Consider the following 14059-nt stretch of genomic DNA (forward strand, 5'->3'; position numbering starts at 1 on the left):
GCTGGGGTTTTAACGCAAAAATACAACTGTATTGACATGAATTTCAAAAAGGCATATAACACAGTGCAATATTTGTAGTATATGGTCATGCCCATTCAATTATCATGGAACATATAGACCAATAACTATACATTGAGAATCCCTGACTAGGTAACAGTAATTGAAGGTAAGTATTGTATGTCTCTTGACCCGACTCGTTTCACCTAGAGTTTTGCCTAGCGTTTCGCTTTCCATCATTCCCAATTCTTTAATAAATCAAGCCCAATGTTTCTGTTGGTAGATGTGGTGTTGTAGTTGTTCTAGTTTAAAAAATCCTAATTGCAGCTTTGGTTTAAGCTGTGCTGAATGAAATTATTATAAATTGTGTGAAAAAATACTTTTTTTCAAAAACCGCTAAATGATTTTAGCCTTAGCAAAACATCAATTATTTAATAACAAACATCTGACAACCTCATTGTGTTAAGCTTGACACCTGTCTTTTTTGGAATATGTGTTCTTAACTTATGATGTAACCCATTTCAAAAATAGGACCTGGAACTTTTATTGCAGGTCTCCACCTGCATATGGGGGCCATCTGCCCCGTAAGTCTGGAACACGGTGGATGTATTCCAACAGACCTAATTAGCAAGTAAAGATCTCTCTCCCTTTCACTGGGCGTTTTGGTGGTAGACAGCAATGTTCCTTTTCAGTCCAAGCAGAAAGGAACTCCCCGCTGAGCTTTTGAAGAGTACTAGGCATTCTTGTTACTGCGGACCGTGACTTCTACACAGTTACTTTACTTGGCATAAAAGTGTGAAGGCATTGCCATCCCTTTCCCAACAATAAAGTGTTTTCCAGGACTTTATTTTTACAAGTGCATACCTATTTTATGATGGCATGCCCATGCTTTAAACAAAAGGAATATTCGCTATTTTTTTTTTTTGTCTTTGCTCGCTGCTGAGATTTAAAGCAGCGTCATTTCCTGTTATTTTGTTGGATCATCAGCATTCATACATGGAGTCTACTTGAACATTAATATGCATTATTACTACACATTGGTTTATCCCCAAAAAGACTTTTAAGTTTTGTAACTAAATTAAAAAAAAAAGTCATATTTAAAAAAAAAAAAGCAACAAAAAAAAACTTTCTCGCCTAAAACGTAACTAGACCAATATAGTAAAGAAACACAATTTATTCACGGCATGTGGTTCATAAAAACAATTTAATGTATTTATACATAAAACAAGAATAAATAGCTATTTATCTCCTAAAATTAGCCTTCTCTGATAACATGAACAGCTGTACTCAAGCTGAAATAAGAATAATTCAGAGCTCTGCTTTAATGCTGTTACAGTTTAAATCTTTGAAAAGGTTTGAGAACCAAATAGGTGTGCTGCTTCTCCTTCATTGTTCAGTCCCAGGCCAGGAGTCCAGATGTATTGCTTATCCATAGTAAAGAAAGTGAAGGCACGGAAATGACTGTGCTGTCTGGCACACAGAATTTCTGTTCAGACCAGCGGTGAGGTTGTGGTACGTTTATCCTTTCCTCGCTGCCCATGGCAGCCAAATAGAGAGTAAATGTGGGCTGTCAAATGGGCTGGTTCTGATTGCCAGGGTTCTAGCCCCAGATACTACAGGGAAATGCTTGTTCCCACCACAGGTCTAAACCTAGCTAAACTGTATTACGAGGCATAAATGAACACAATTAAAAATAATTTATTAGGCATATAGGCAGATCATCTGTTTAAGTCTGGAAGGAGCCGTTGGAATCTACAAAGTTAAAATAAACGTAAAGCCAAACAGAGCATCCTGAAAATGACATTACTGCATTGCAGTCTCATAAGGGGAGACTTAGGAAATGCATTTCCTCAGCCTGGAGCAGACTGATGACAATTCTCCCCTCTTAAAGGCAAAGCTGACTTGAGATACTGCTTGATTATAATGGTACAGATTTTTTTAGAAGAGGTAAGGAACCAGTGGGGTGTTAATTTTACTAATGTGTAACCATACTTACAATGTTAGTTTGATTTACCTTGTGCTAGGAATTTGGCCATTGCTGCCCATATCACTACAAGACAGCAATTACAGAAATCGCTGTACAGAGCAGGGGACCAGGCAACACAAAATAAGCCAACAGGGAACTTGACAGGAGGCATCTGACAACTGTTTAGAATTTAAATTTAATTTTTTTTTTTTTTGTTCAAAGTTGAGTTATGTAATATGGTTAGGGATTTATAGGGAAAATAATTCCAGCAAAAAAAAAACTTTAAATAAAATAAAACATATAACAATGTATTAATTTGCTAAGACTTTTCCCCAGAGTAATAAACTGTCAACGCTATAAAAAAGTAAAAAATGTTTTTGTACTTCCCAAAGAAAAAGATACTTGGATACTTTGTTGCAAAATTATTGTAAAATCCATGGTGTTATGAGAAGCCAACTGTAATTTTCTAGGTATATTTTTTTTTACATCTAGCTTATAAAGTGTCTGCAGCAAAATAATTCAGTAGTTAATAGTGAACTGATAGGATCTATTTTTACATATATTGCTCTTTTTTATTTTTTCATTTTGCACAGCAATATTTATAAGTGTATTGGAAAATAATTGTTCTGTTTTTGGCAGTAAAATAACATGAATCATTACAATGCTTACCAGTTGCATAGATCACAAGAATGTGGAAATTTGATTTTCTGTGCAGCCTTGTAAAGTTACATGGTACATGCATGTTTTTTTTTTCCTGCACATATCGGCTTCCCATAGCTCTCTTGCTGTGACTAGTGTTAGCCGCAGGGCTCGCACTGCTCCTGACATCTGCTTGTGATGTGTTTACAGGATGTTCAGTGGCTCTCTGTTTGGTAATGAATTGTTATTTCACATTGTAATTCCTTACAATCAGAATTATTGTGAATATAATTTTGCATTGTTTTGTTTGGCTCTACTGTAGACAGTTCATTTGCTAACTTTGGATATGTATTGATGCCTACACTGGGCACCTGGATTTATGTAATTTAGAAAAAAAATATCTGCAACAGTGTAGTGTAGAATAAAATAAATAATCATGAAATCTGTTTTTTTTTTAATGCAAACACAGCATGAACTCTCTCCTAATATTACACAATATTTATATAGCTTGGACATATTACACAGTGCTTTACGGGCCATAGACATGTCATTAACTGTCTCTCAAAGAGCTCACAATCTAATGTCCCATCATAGTTATATGTCTTTAATACAGTCTGAGGTCAATTTTAAGGGGAAGCCAAATAACCTAACTGAATGTTTTTGGGATGTGGGAGGAAGCCAGAGTACCCGAAGGAACCCCACACAAACACGGAGAATCTGCAAACTCCATGCAGATAGTGTTCTGTCTGGGATTCGAACCTGGGACCCAGCGCTGCAAAGGCCAGAGTGCTACCCACTGAGCCACCGTGCTCCTATACATTCAGTATTAAATTTCAGTCTGTATAGTATTAATAAATACTAAAAATATTGCTGTCAGGTTCACAGAAGAGCTAAGTGTTCCCATGAGCCATCTGCAAGAGGTTGGAGCAAGCTTTGTAGTGGGGCTTTTGTAGCTAGGAAAATCATCCAGAAAAGTAACCCCTAGGAAATAAACAATTGTGTGACAAGTTACATGCTAGCAGTATGATAGAGCAGAGTAAACCAAGAGATGAGCATACAGTATCAGGCTGAGGGTAATGATCTAACTGTATTAGTTACCTGCAGTAGAGGTCATCACCCTTTCTATGCCTGCTGATAGTCCTGTGTAAAACTCAGGACTGTATGGACAAAATATACACCTGCTTTGTCAGCTTCTGTATATGTATTTATACTGTGTATTTATATTTTTTTTTATCTGGAGTTCAGCTTTAAGTGAGCTGAAAACAGTTGTCTGAACTAGTATTGGCTGCTATTTGTAATTGTGATTTACACATCATCAAAGCCGTTTCCTCTATTTCCCTGAATGATTGTGAAAGTGCACATTTATCAACATTACAGTACCTTTTTTACCCCATATGGGAGTATGTCTATTGAATGAGAATGAAAATGTGTTTTTTATTCATATGCAGTACATTCTTTTACTCCATTTATTTATATTTCCTACTCCATTCATATTATGTTACTTGTTATTTAATTGTGAAACCGGTAAGAGAGAAAATTTAGTTTTTTTTTTTTTTTTCTTTCTTTTTCCCCATCTAGATTGTTGACTCGCCATCTGATGTTGCAGAAAAGGCTGACAGAATTATTACCATGTTGCCGTCAAGCTTGAATGCCATCGATGTCTACACAGGACCAAATGGAGTTTTAAAGTAAGTGCTTACGTGGCTAATTTGACTAACACATTTGTATGTGCAAATTATTGATGCTTCTCTGATGATAACAGAGCCATTCAAATAACTCTGATTAACTATACAAATGCAAGCCGATTGCTCTTGGATTTAGAGCTTTTTTATGATAAGGTATAGGAACCAATGAGTCAGGACTGGATCAATAATATAGATGTCCACACATTTTCTAAAACACAAGTGAATTTAAAGAATATGTAAAAACTAACTCTAAACTTGCATGTTCTGTTTTGTTTTTAAAATAAAAAAAGTGCATGCATACATTTTTCAAAAGTGCCTTGGGTCCAAGCTGAACTGGTTTGTAGCATGTCCCTGGTATCCTTCTTATGTAAGCCCCTGATACCCTGGGATTCATAGAAAGAAGGTGGGGTGGTACTGGCTCAGCAAATAAGGACACTGCTGGGGATATGACAAGTATAACAAATAAAACTATAGAGAAGAGAGATGTCTTTATTGGCAACAAAAAAAATAATTTTCTTAAATGAATCACTAATTAAATAAAGCCATAGTGATATGATAAGTTACAATACCCATCTTAACTGTGAGATTGGGTGATAATAAAGCTCATATTCAAGACTCTTAACCTGGCGTTTCGCCTATTGGTTTCTTCTCAGGATTCTTAGAAAATGGTACTGGACAAAAAAAAAAAACTTAGAAAACAATATTTTCAACAAGGTCATCTTAAATATTCATCTTCATAGTGAATACATAGTGTAATCAAATAGTTATTAAGGTAATGTGCTCAATATTTCAATGGGTATATTATGATAATAGATTCTGCTTCAAATATATTGAAATAAAATGTACAATTTGACATCTGAACATTATTCAGCATGGAATTAAAAAAAAAAAAAAAAAAAAAATTACGCTTACTTCATATACAGTCATTGTTGGTAGAGTGATAATGCAAGGTGGTTTTAGGTGAATTGTATCCCCCTGTATTCAGTGAAAAGATTGTGACTGACCTAATAGAATATATATACATTCATAAAAGAATCAAGGCATTATTGTACATGGTAAGGGGATATTAAAATGTGTAACTTAGGGGCAAGGTTGAGGAAAGACCTAAAAAAGATCGCCATTAATGAGGGAGTAGGTTTCCAACATAGATAAGTCCTAAAATATATGTGTAGAAGAGATCATAGGGACACATAAGTGTCCAAATAGAAGTTTGAAAAGGTTGTAATAATACCTATAGTATGCATAGTAATAATTGTTCTACAAACATATAGATGAATATGCAATAAGCTATGCTTGACTTACTTGCTAGCCCTGGAAGACAGAAGTTATTGTCCTCAGAGAAGATATATGTTGGAGAGGAGTAGGGTGATGGTGTATTCGGAGGCAAACTCTTGCCTAAGGGACAAGTCAATATTTATTCACATATGGTTTAAAAAATGAAAGGAGGAGAGTAAATGGACTTGGTAGAAAAAAAAAAAGATTTGAAAGACTTACAACGTTGCTGATTGTGATCTAGCAGGTCTCCTGCTTTTAATGGCTCTTTGCCAGCGTCTGGTTATGGGAATTGCACATGTGCGAACTTCACACATGTGCAGTAAGTATAAAGGAGTTAGATAGAACTGTGGTCATATGATTTACACCCATAGATGCGGACAGTGCGCATGCACAGAGACTGTGTAAATGTCAGAAGAAGATGGGAGGATAGGGGGAGGGATGTTTCACTCCCCTGTTTCTCCAAGAGGTGGCACCAGGGCGGGGTTAGGTTTTTTTCCTTCTTCCTTTCCAACCTTCACTTACCTTGTGCCAGGACATTTACGTCCTGGTTGTGTGAATTCTGGATATCCAAAAATATCCAAAATTGCAGTGCCCAAACGAGGGAAGGGGGCAGGCTGGGTCCATAAGGAGTACCTGGCAAAGCCTATGCCAGAGGTGCCTGTGTGCACACCTGTTCCTTGGGGGGGAGGGTGTAGAAAAGAGAACAAAGAGAGGGTTATGGTACGTGAGTGTTAGAAAGGAAGGGGAGAGAGAAGGACTAACAATGCTGTCACAATGATGTCACTGCCACTTTTGTAGCTCTAGCATGGGTGGTGGATGATAGTGACATCTTCTGAGCCAAAGCTGCGTTACATGAGTGCAGTGTTCAACCCATAAATTATTTTAAGCTGGGTGGGAAGAAATTGTGCTTGGCAGCCCCTGTATTGTGACCCAACTCATCAATAACCACCCAAAAACAGCCGTGTGGTTACTGAAAAGTGCCAGGTGGTGCGCCTGGCTAAAAGGGGCTGGGTAGAACACTGAGTGGTCCCCCAGTTGACAGGCTGGGCTCCCAGAAAATTGACAGAATGTCAAAACTGTTTATATATTGGTAGATGACTGGCAGTGCTGGAATGTTGAGAGGGTGGGGAAGGGGTGGAGGTTAGGTGACCCTGAAAAAAATTTAAAACTTTTAGCTAGAGTTCTATCTTAACTGTATGAGGTCCTAGAAAACATTGGGCAATCGGAAAAAAAGTTTTGTATTACAACAATTTTTTATTTTAGAAACTTTAGAATGTTCTATTTATATAGATATAATTTAGCATATTATTCTTAGCTAAATTTGATGTTTAGTCTGCAGGGAAAAAGCATATAAATAACTTTTTTTTTTTTTGCAGAAAAGTAAAGAAGGGTTCATTGTTGATAGACTCAAGCACCATTGACCCAGCTGTGTCTAAAGAACTGGCAAAAGAAACGGAAAAAATGGGAGCAGTTTTCATGGATGCGCCTGTCTCTGGAGGTGAGTGAACACACTTCTGTGTAATGAATGTAAGATACATTTTGTATATTTGGTGCCAATGAAAGTTTGAAGGGTCTTGATTATGTATATTGTTCAGAACTGTAATTCTGAAAAATAACAAAATCATTACCACTCCAGGCAAAGAAAAATGCTGCTTGTATTTTAGTTTAAAGATTTTGCTTATGGAGGTGTAATGTCTGATTTCCTTTGTGAGACACTAGACTGCAGTTTATTCCCTACACCTGTATACTCCCTATGAACCGCAGCTAATTCTATATTTCTGCTATGTCCAGTTTATTCAGCAATAACCTTTATTACTGGCTTAATAGCTATATCTCTTTTTAAGACTTGGGTATTACCTTGTACAATTTATTTTATTTTTTTATGCAATCCATAGAGGGGAAAAAAGCTAACAAAATTAAAAAAAAAAACCTTTTTAAATTTAATCAAAAAATACTAATACTATAGATAAAAAAAATACTTTTTTGTTCTATGATCTGTCTTGCTTAAAACAAAGATTCTAGTACACAATATTGCACAAATATTTTTTATTATAAAAACAATGACTCTATCTTTATTGTGACACCAAAATTTAATGAACAAAACAAATGTTCAAATAATAATACTAGAAAAATTGGAATACAAGAAATGATCAATTAAATAACAATTGGGCTAATTAAGTTATATTGACGGTTAACATAGTTTTAAAGGTACATGTTTTATCTTTTTATGTTTTTGGTTGCTTTAACTATCATCCTATTCTGATAGATCCTTTTTCATTTTAATATGCAGATGAATGATACAGAATAGATACACAAATGAGAATGTTACTTTGTACACCTGCCCACCTCCCTATCTGTGCAGTGTTTGTGAACACAGTGTTAGATTTACTAACTGAAGATATACTTTAAATCTATTTTGTAGCGTTTCATCCAAAAAAAAAAAAAAAAATGATGTGCTTATGAACTAGTCCAAGGCCATGTCCACTTATGACACAATCTGTTTTTTTTCCAGCTGGCACCTCTGCATGTGCCCTTTTGCTGCAGAGCCCAACCCCTACCCTCCTCCCAACACCTTTGTCATAATGATCAATGATCATGTTCATTATGATGTCATGTCAGGCCCTTGCATGCTTGCAGTAAGCCCGCTGTAGGCTCAGTACAAGAAAATGTTTACTGGAGTCAACCGACTATAAACAGGGACGGCAAACTTTTATAACATCAGATGAGTTCTATCCCATAGGGGAATACTGCCGGAAATGTTGATAATCTCAAGTGCTGTTGTGGTGAGTGTTGTTGAAAGTCTTGTTTACAAATAGAGGAATGAATCTTCTCTATAGGACCATACTAGGCTTTAAAAAGTTGACAGATGGCCAGGCCCTTTCCTGCTGTATCCAAAACTTAGAAAGAAGTTTTCCCTTTACATACTTTAAGCTGCCACATAGACCCTTTGAAACTGTACCCACAAAAAGAGACAAAATTGATGTTTTTAAAAATGTATATTTACTAGTATTATTATTATTAATAATAAACAGGATTTAGGTAGCGCCAACATATTATGCAGGGCTGTACATTAAATTGGGGTTACAAATGAGCGACAGATACAGACAGTGATTTAGGAGGAGGAGTGAACCCTGCCCTGAAGAGCTTACTATATTATTTTAAAGTATTACTACTAGAGTTGTTATACATTCAAATATCAAGCTCTCTCAACCCCCTATACAGCAGAGCCCAGAGTTGGAGAGGAAGAGGCAGCACAATTTTACAGGGGCTGCAGTGCTCATGGGTGGAGAATACAGAGCAAGTGATTAACTTGTCATTTTGTTATCCTTCACTGTCACAGGATGGTGGAAGGTAAAAGCTCTTGTTATGTTACCTAAGGCTGGGTCTACACAGGTGTTTTTATTCACTTTTATTAGCGTTTCAAAGCTTTTTATGCCGCAAAGAAACATCTATGCCGCGTTTTTAACGCCTTTTCACATGTTTTTAAGGCGTTTATGTTTAAAGTGCTTATAAACGCGGGAACCCCCCCATTGAAATGGAAGCATTTACCTACTTTTTTGAGCGTTTACCAGTGTTAACCATCGCGTTTTAATTTTTTAAATGTTGCAAGACGTTATAGATAACGCTAATAAACGTTCCTCAAGGTAACGTCCTGGTCTAGATTAGCCCATTGGAATGCATGGGAATTTCAAACATGGGCTTTTAAAGCCTCAGGGTAAATGCTGGGGAAACGTCCATGTAGACTAAGCCTAAGTGCAAAAGATGAAAGTCTTGTATCTAGTTTTAGTTTTATGTAAATGCCAGGAGTGTATGGAGAGTAATGTAAAGCTTTTGTCAGATTAACTGGCTGTTCTATCATCTTCATCTGTGAATTTAGCTATATACCCACTTTAGGCATATTGAGCAATTTTAGAAAATGTGATATGCCCAGTAAGCCATGAAAGCCAATGAGATGTCCGTATTGTGTGTTTTTTTTTTTTTTTGCAGTGCAAATGGTTTTAATTGGTTTGCATTGCACTTTGTGCTTGGCGTTCTCCTTATTAAATGAAAGTGTGTTTCCTTACCAAACTTTTCACAAAATGTAAACCCCAGATACATAAACATCTAATCTCCTCTAATTAGGCTAATTACCACAATAAATTGTTTATCTTAAAGTTTTTTTTTTTTTCTTTCTTTGAGACACCCCCTTTAATGAAATGGAGGTAATCTTTGCCCTTTATGGCACCCAAAGAGATAATGATGAGTTTACATTTCTTCTTCTGCCACTAAGTGAGGGAACATAGGAAAGGCAATAAATAGTCTTCACCAGAACCATTAAATTGAAAAGCTGGGATTTCTCTCGGTCTTGACTCGAAGCTGTTTGTTTATCAGCTGGCGCCTAGTCTGGAGCTGAGAGCTTGAGATTTCTATCTGCTTCAGAACTTTGGAGAATTTCGCAAGGCACTTTCATTTTAACTTTAAGGTAACTTGAGTTTATAGCTTTGGCTTTAAAGATTACTAATGATTTACTCATTTCCTTGCCATTTAACCGAAGTGGACTTTTTTCCCAGGAAGGGATCTGTGTTTATTTAGGGCTTTTGTCTGCGGAGGGATTAAAAGGCGGCCCACCTACATCGTGAACTTGATGGTAATAAAAACTCACCAAAACACACCATAAAAACATTCTTACCATGGCATTAATTATACACCGTTGAACTACTAAGAAGCATGTTTTATTCATACCCTAAGCATTGTAGATGACATTTTCTCTTACTTGTCATTTTTGATGGAAAGCTAGTAAATTTGTAGCATGCTACTTGTTTGCCTTTTGAATAATTGTTTGACTTATGACATTTAATGCCTATTTTACTCCTTAGTAAACTGTTGAAAGAGGATTGGCATTCTTTTATTATTAATAAACAGGTTTTATATAGCGCCAACATATTACGCAGTGCTGTACATTAAATAGGGATTAAACAGTTGTTGATTGTATGGGTAGGGCACGTATTGTGGTTTAGTGTTCTCTTGAACAGTGTATTCTGTCGTGAGGGTTTTGACTCTGCATGATTTTGTTGTGGGTTCGCCAGCATTGCAATGGCTGCCTGCTTAGAACAAAGCAGCTGAAGAGGGGTTAGCATTGGGGCTTGGTTTAGGTGGTAAAGGCTCACTGTAAGGGTTAAGTGTCTGAAGAGAGTTTGAAGATTTGCTTTAGCTGTTACCATTACAGAGAAGTGATGATGAAGTCCATTTAGCCAGAACCTTAATGTATGTACTACACAGAACCAGTTGAAGTAAAAAAAAAAAATGCCTTGATTCCGTATACAGTGGGAAGGAAAAATGTCTTGGAGGAAAAATGCTCTGATGCAAAGGATAACGGTAAAAATAAGGTTTAGGAAGGGATGCAGTAGTGTCCAATAGGAGGTGGGGGTAACAATATTGTTGACCAGTTTATGGGGAGGGGACAAAAAGATCGGTAATGCTTAGGAAAGAGGGTGACACTGGGGAGGGGGAAATCTTGGCACCCCATGGGGATGAGCAATTATTACCAAGTGGAGTTAGTGGAGAACATAAATGCTCTGTGTTCTAGTGTTGCACTTTGCAGCCATTTCCCTCTGTCCCGAATAACTAGACCTTGTCGGGCAAGGGATTGCTCCTCCCTTAGTTTCTACACAGAGCAACAGCTGCGGGAAAATGCCAGTATTTCCAGGTCCCTGGACTATGTAGAAATCTGGGATGGAAGGGGTTTTCGTACAAGGACACAGGGACTCCAATCCTTCCGCTCTCTAAAATGAAAGGGAAAAAACGTTTTACATAAAAAAAAAAAAAAAAATGAATATAGGATGGTTCTTTTTTTTTTTTCAATTCCAACCCCTAAAATCATAAAAATTTATAAAGAAAAGAAGAGACTTCGTAACAGCAGATGCTTTTGTTGGCAAAAATATATTGTGGTATTTCTCATATAGTGCAACAAAGAAATAGAAGTACAGTTAAAAAAATAAATGGTCCATAAACTGCTGTTCCTGGTGCTATACACTTTACTTCTGTGTTGCAATTATAGTTAGTCCTTTGGTGTATATTATGGTGTATAATATGCTAAGCAAATAAGAAGGATTATTAATCACAGGGCTGATGCGTTTTGCCCTTTTCCTCAGGGGAAGGTGAGACGCATAGGACAAAACTACTTCTAAAAAAAAAATATAGAAAAATTCCTATTAGGATTATGTAAATGGAAATGACTACAAAGCTTGCAGAAAGAATTACAAACAAAATGTTGCATATTACAATACATGAAATCAACATTTTGTTTTAATTATTATTAAATGGGAGTGGTTAGGAGTGTGGTTGGTCTGTGGTACAATACTGTGTTCAGCCACAAGTATGACATGGCCCTTGGTGCTCTTTATAGGACCCTGATTTCTCTTTTCTATTGTTGGATAGACATCGGTACTCCATACTGTGTTAGTCTTCTCACTCCTTCCTCGGAAGTTGTATAGTTTCGCTTTCTCTTGAAATTGAGATAATGATTGCCTAATTATCTGTTGTTTGTATTTCTGTAAAGCATGTTAGACCCATTCAACAGATTACTCTTGGATGATGGTTTGGGAGCATTGCAATTGGTTTGTAGGATAATTTTTCCCCTGACCTCAGCATAAACATACATACCTAGGTGATCTGATCAAAAGTGTTATTGCAGTAATCTGGGAAACACCTGTATAGGCAGCCACTGCTCATATTTGCTTAGTTCTCCAGCTCCCAGTAAAATGTCAGTTTATATTATATTACCAATTACCATTCCACCTTTTCCACCTAGAGACAGGTGATGAGCCTCTGGTGTCTGGAGCAGCAATTAAACTTGTCTTCAAGCATTATAGGATCACAGATGCAAAAAAACAAAAAAAAAAATGGGGTTTGGGGGGAGGGATCTGTAAAATATAATTGTTATATTAATAGTAGTGTTTATCAGAGCTGTACATGAGGTTTTTCTTAACTGTACTGTCATGTGATCAAAATGTATTTATTCATTTATATGGCAGTCACATCTTTACAACACACTACAGAGTAAATAGTTAATTTGTAAGAAAGCAAAAAGTTATGACTGCACAATGTAGACTATTGTAGTATAAATTACCTGTATAGAGATTCATCTTTATGGTCTAAATAGTGAGCAACAACATATTCGGCACTGATGTTTTGTTATAGATTACATGCAGACTATACTGTAGACAGAATCGGGAACGGGGAGAGATTGGGAAGAAACATTTTTGTGTATATAGATATTCATATTTATAACATAGTGGTTGATTTATGAAAACTAGAAAAACATGTAAAAAGAGTTCTTGCATTTAGTAACTAATTATAATTATTGTTTTTGCTCATAAAATAAAAGGTCAAACACAATTGGTTTCTAATAACATCAGCCCTATTTTTTGCTCTTTTGTATTTTTAATGTCACAAACATAATATTACAGTAAAAAACAAGTGTTTTTTATTTCACAAATTGACAAAACCAGTAGTATCACATACTTGCAAAAGTTTGTTTTCATAGTAAAGCCATCATTTCTTCCTGTAATGCTGGTCATTTTTAGAACTGTGATCTTTACTTTTAATTGGCAGAAATGTTTGCATAAACGGCCAAGGAAACACAGGCAACAGCATAATCAGAAGATCAACGCATGTATAGTGTGCTATATGTGTGCACTGTGAATGTGCTTTAGCTCGGTGAATAGAGTACATCACACAGTACTGGCTTTGAGTTGCACCACAAGATGGCATTACATTCCAGCATCTATGTAGCAGTGAATTGTTGAAAGTATATGCAATGAAATGTACAAGCCTAATTGCTGATAGTTTAATGTCGGTATTTCTTTCTGCTTCTCTAATCCAAATGTTGACATTTTAGGACGCCAATTGAACGTGGATACTAAAACTTTTTACTCAAAATGTGAACATTTTTTGTACAGGTTGCTTTGGTGTTGTGCTTAACATGTTAATAGATTGATAAAAATTAGGTGGTGGTTGTTGTTGTTTTTTTTTTCTATAATATATAGTAGTAAGTGTTCATGTAATTCTTAAGAATTCACCATACTCCCCTGATCTGTAACATGGATACTTAATTCACCATACACCCCTGATCTGTAACATGGATACTATCATTTAGGAGGAACTCCATCGTATAGTAAATACCACAATTTACTTCAGTTCTGTGTTAATATAAAATATATTTTTATTATGGCTAATACAAGTACTTGATTTTATATTGGATGTTTGTATTTCCATATACAGAACACTGCTACTGAGCGAGGGGCCAGCAGTGGCAGTCTTTGAAGGATCTAATTCTCTGCATAGTGCTGCCAGTCCATCACTGTGAACATTTATAGGTATATAGGCCATTCAGATTACATATTATAAATTCTGCTGCTCCTTTTTTCTCCCTAGTTATAGCAGGCTTGCGGCAGGGGAGAGACTCTGTTGTATTTTTTAAAGTGGAAGGAAAAATGCAGCTGTTGTTGCTGGCCAC

The 14059-nt window shown here is 36.2% G+C and overlaps 1 protein-coding gene across 1 annotated transcript in view; it reads left to right on the forward strand.

The window, feature by feature from the left end:
• Positions 1–14059, forward strand: part of HIBADH (3-hydroxyisobutyrate dehydrogenase) — a 67600-nt gene that overhangs the window by 9755 nt on the left and 43786 nt on the right. The window contains exons 3-4 of the mRNA XM_072412482.1: positions 4181–4290; positions 6939–7060. Coding sequence (XP_072268583.1) covers positions 4181–4290; positions 6939–7060 — 232 coding nt within the window. The remainder of the gene's footprint in view (positions 1–4180; positions 4291–6938; positions 7061–14059) is intronic.

The sequence above is a fragment of the Pyxicephalus adspersus genome, chromosome 5 (assembly GCF_032062135.1).
Source record: "Pyxicephalus adspersus chromosome 5, UCB_Pads_2.0, whole genome shotgun sequence".
NCBI classification, from domain to species: domain Eukaryota; kingdom Metazoa; phylum Chordata; class Amphibia; order Anura; family Pyxicephalidae; genus Pyxicephalus; species Pyxicephalus adspersus.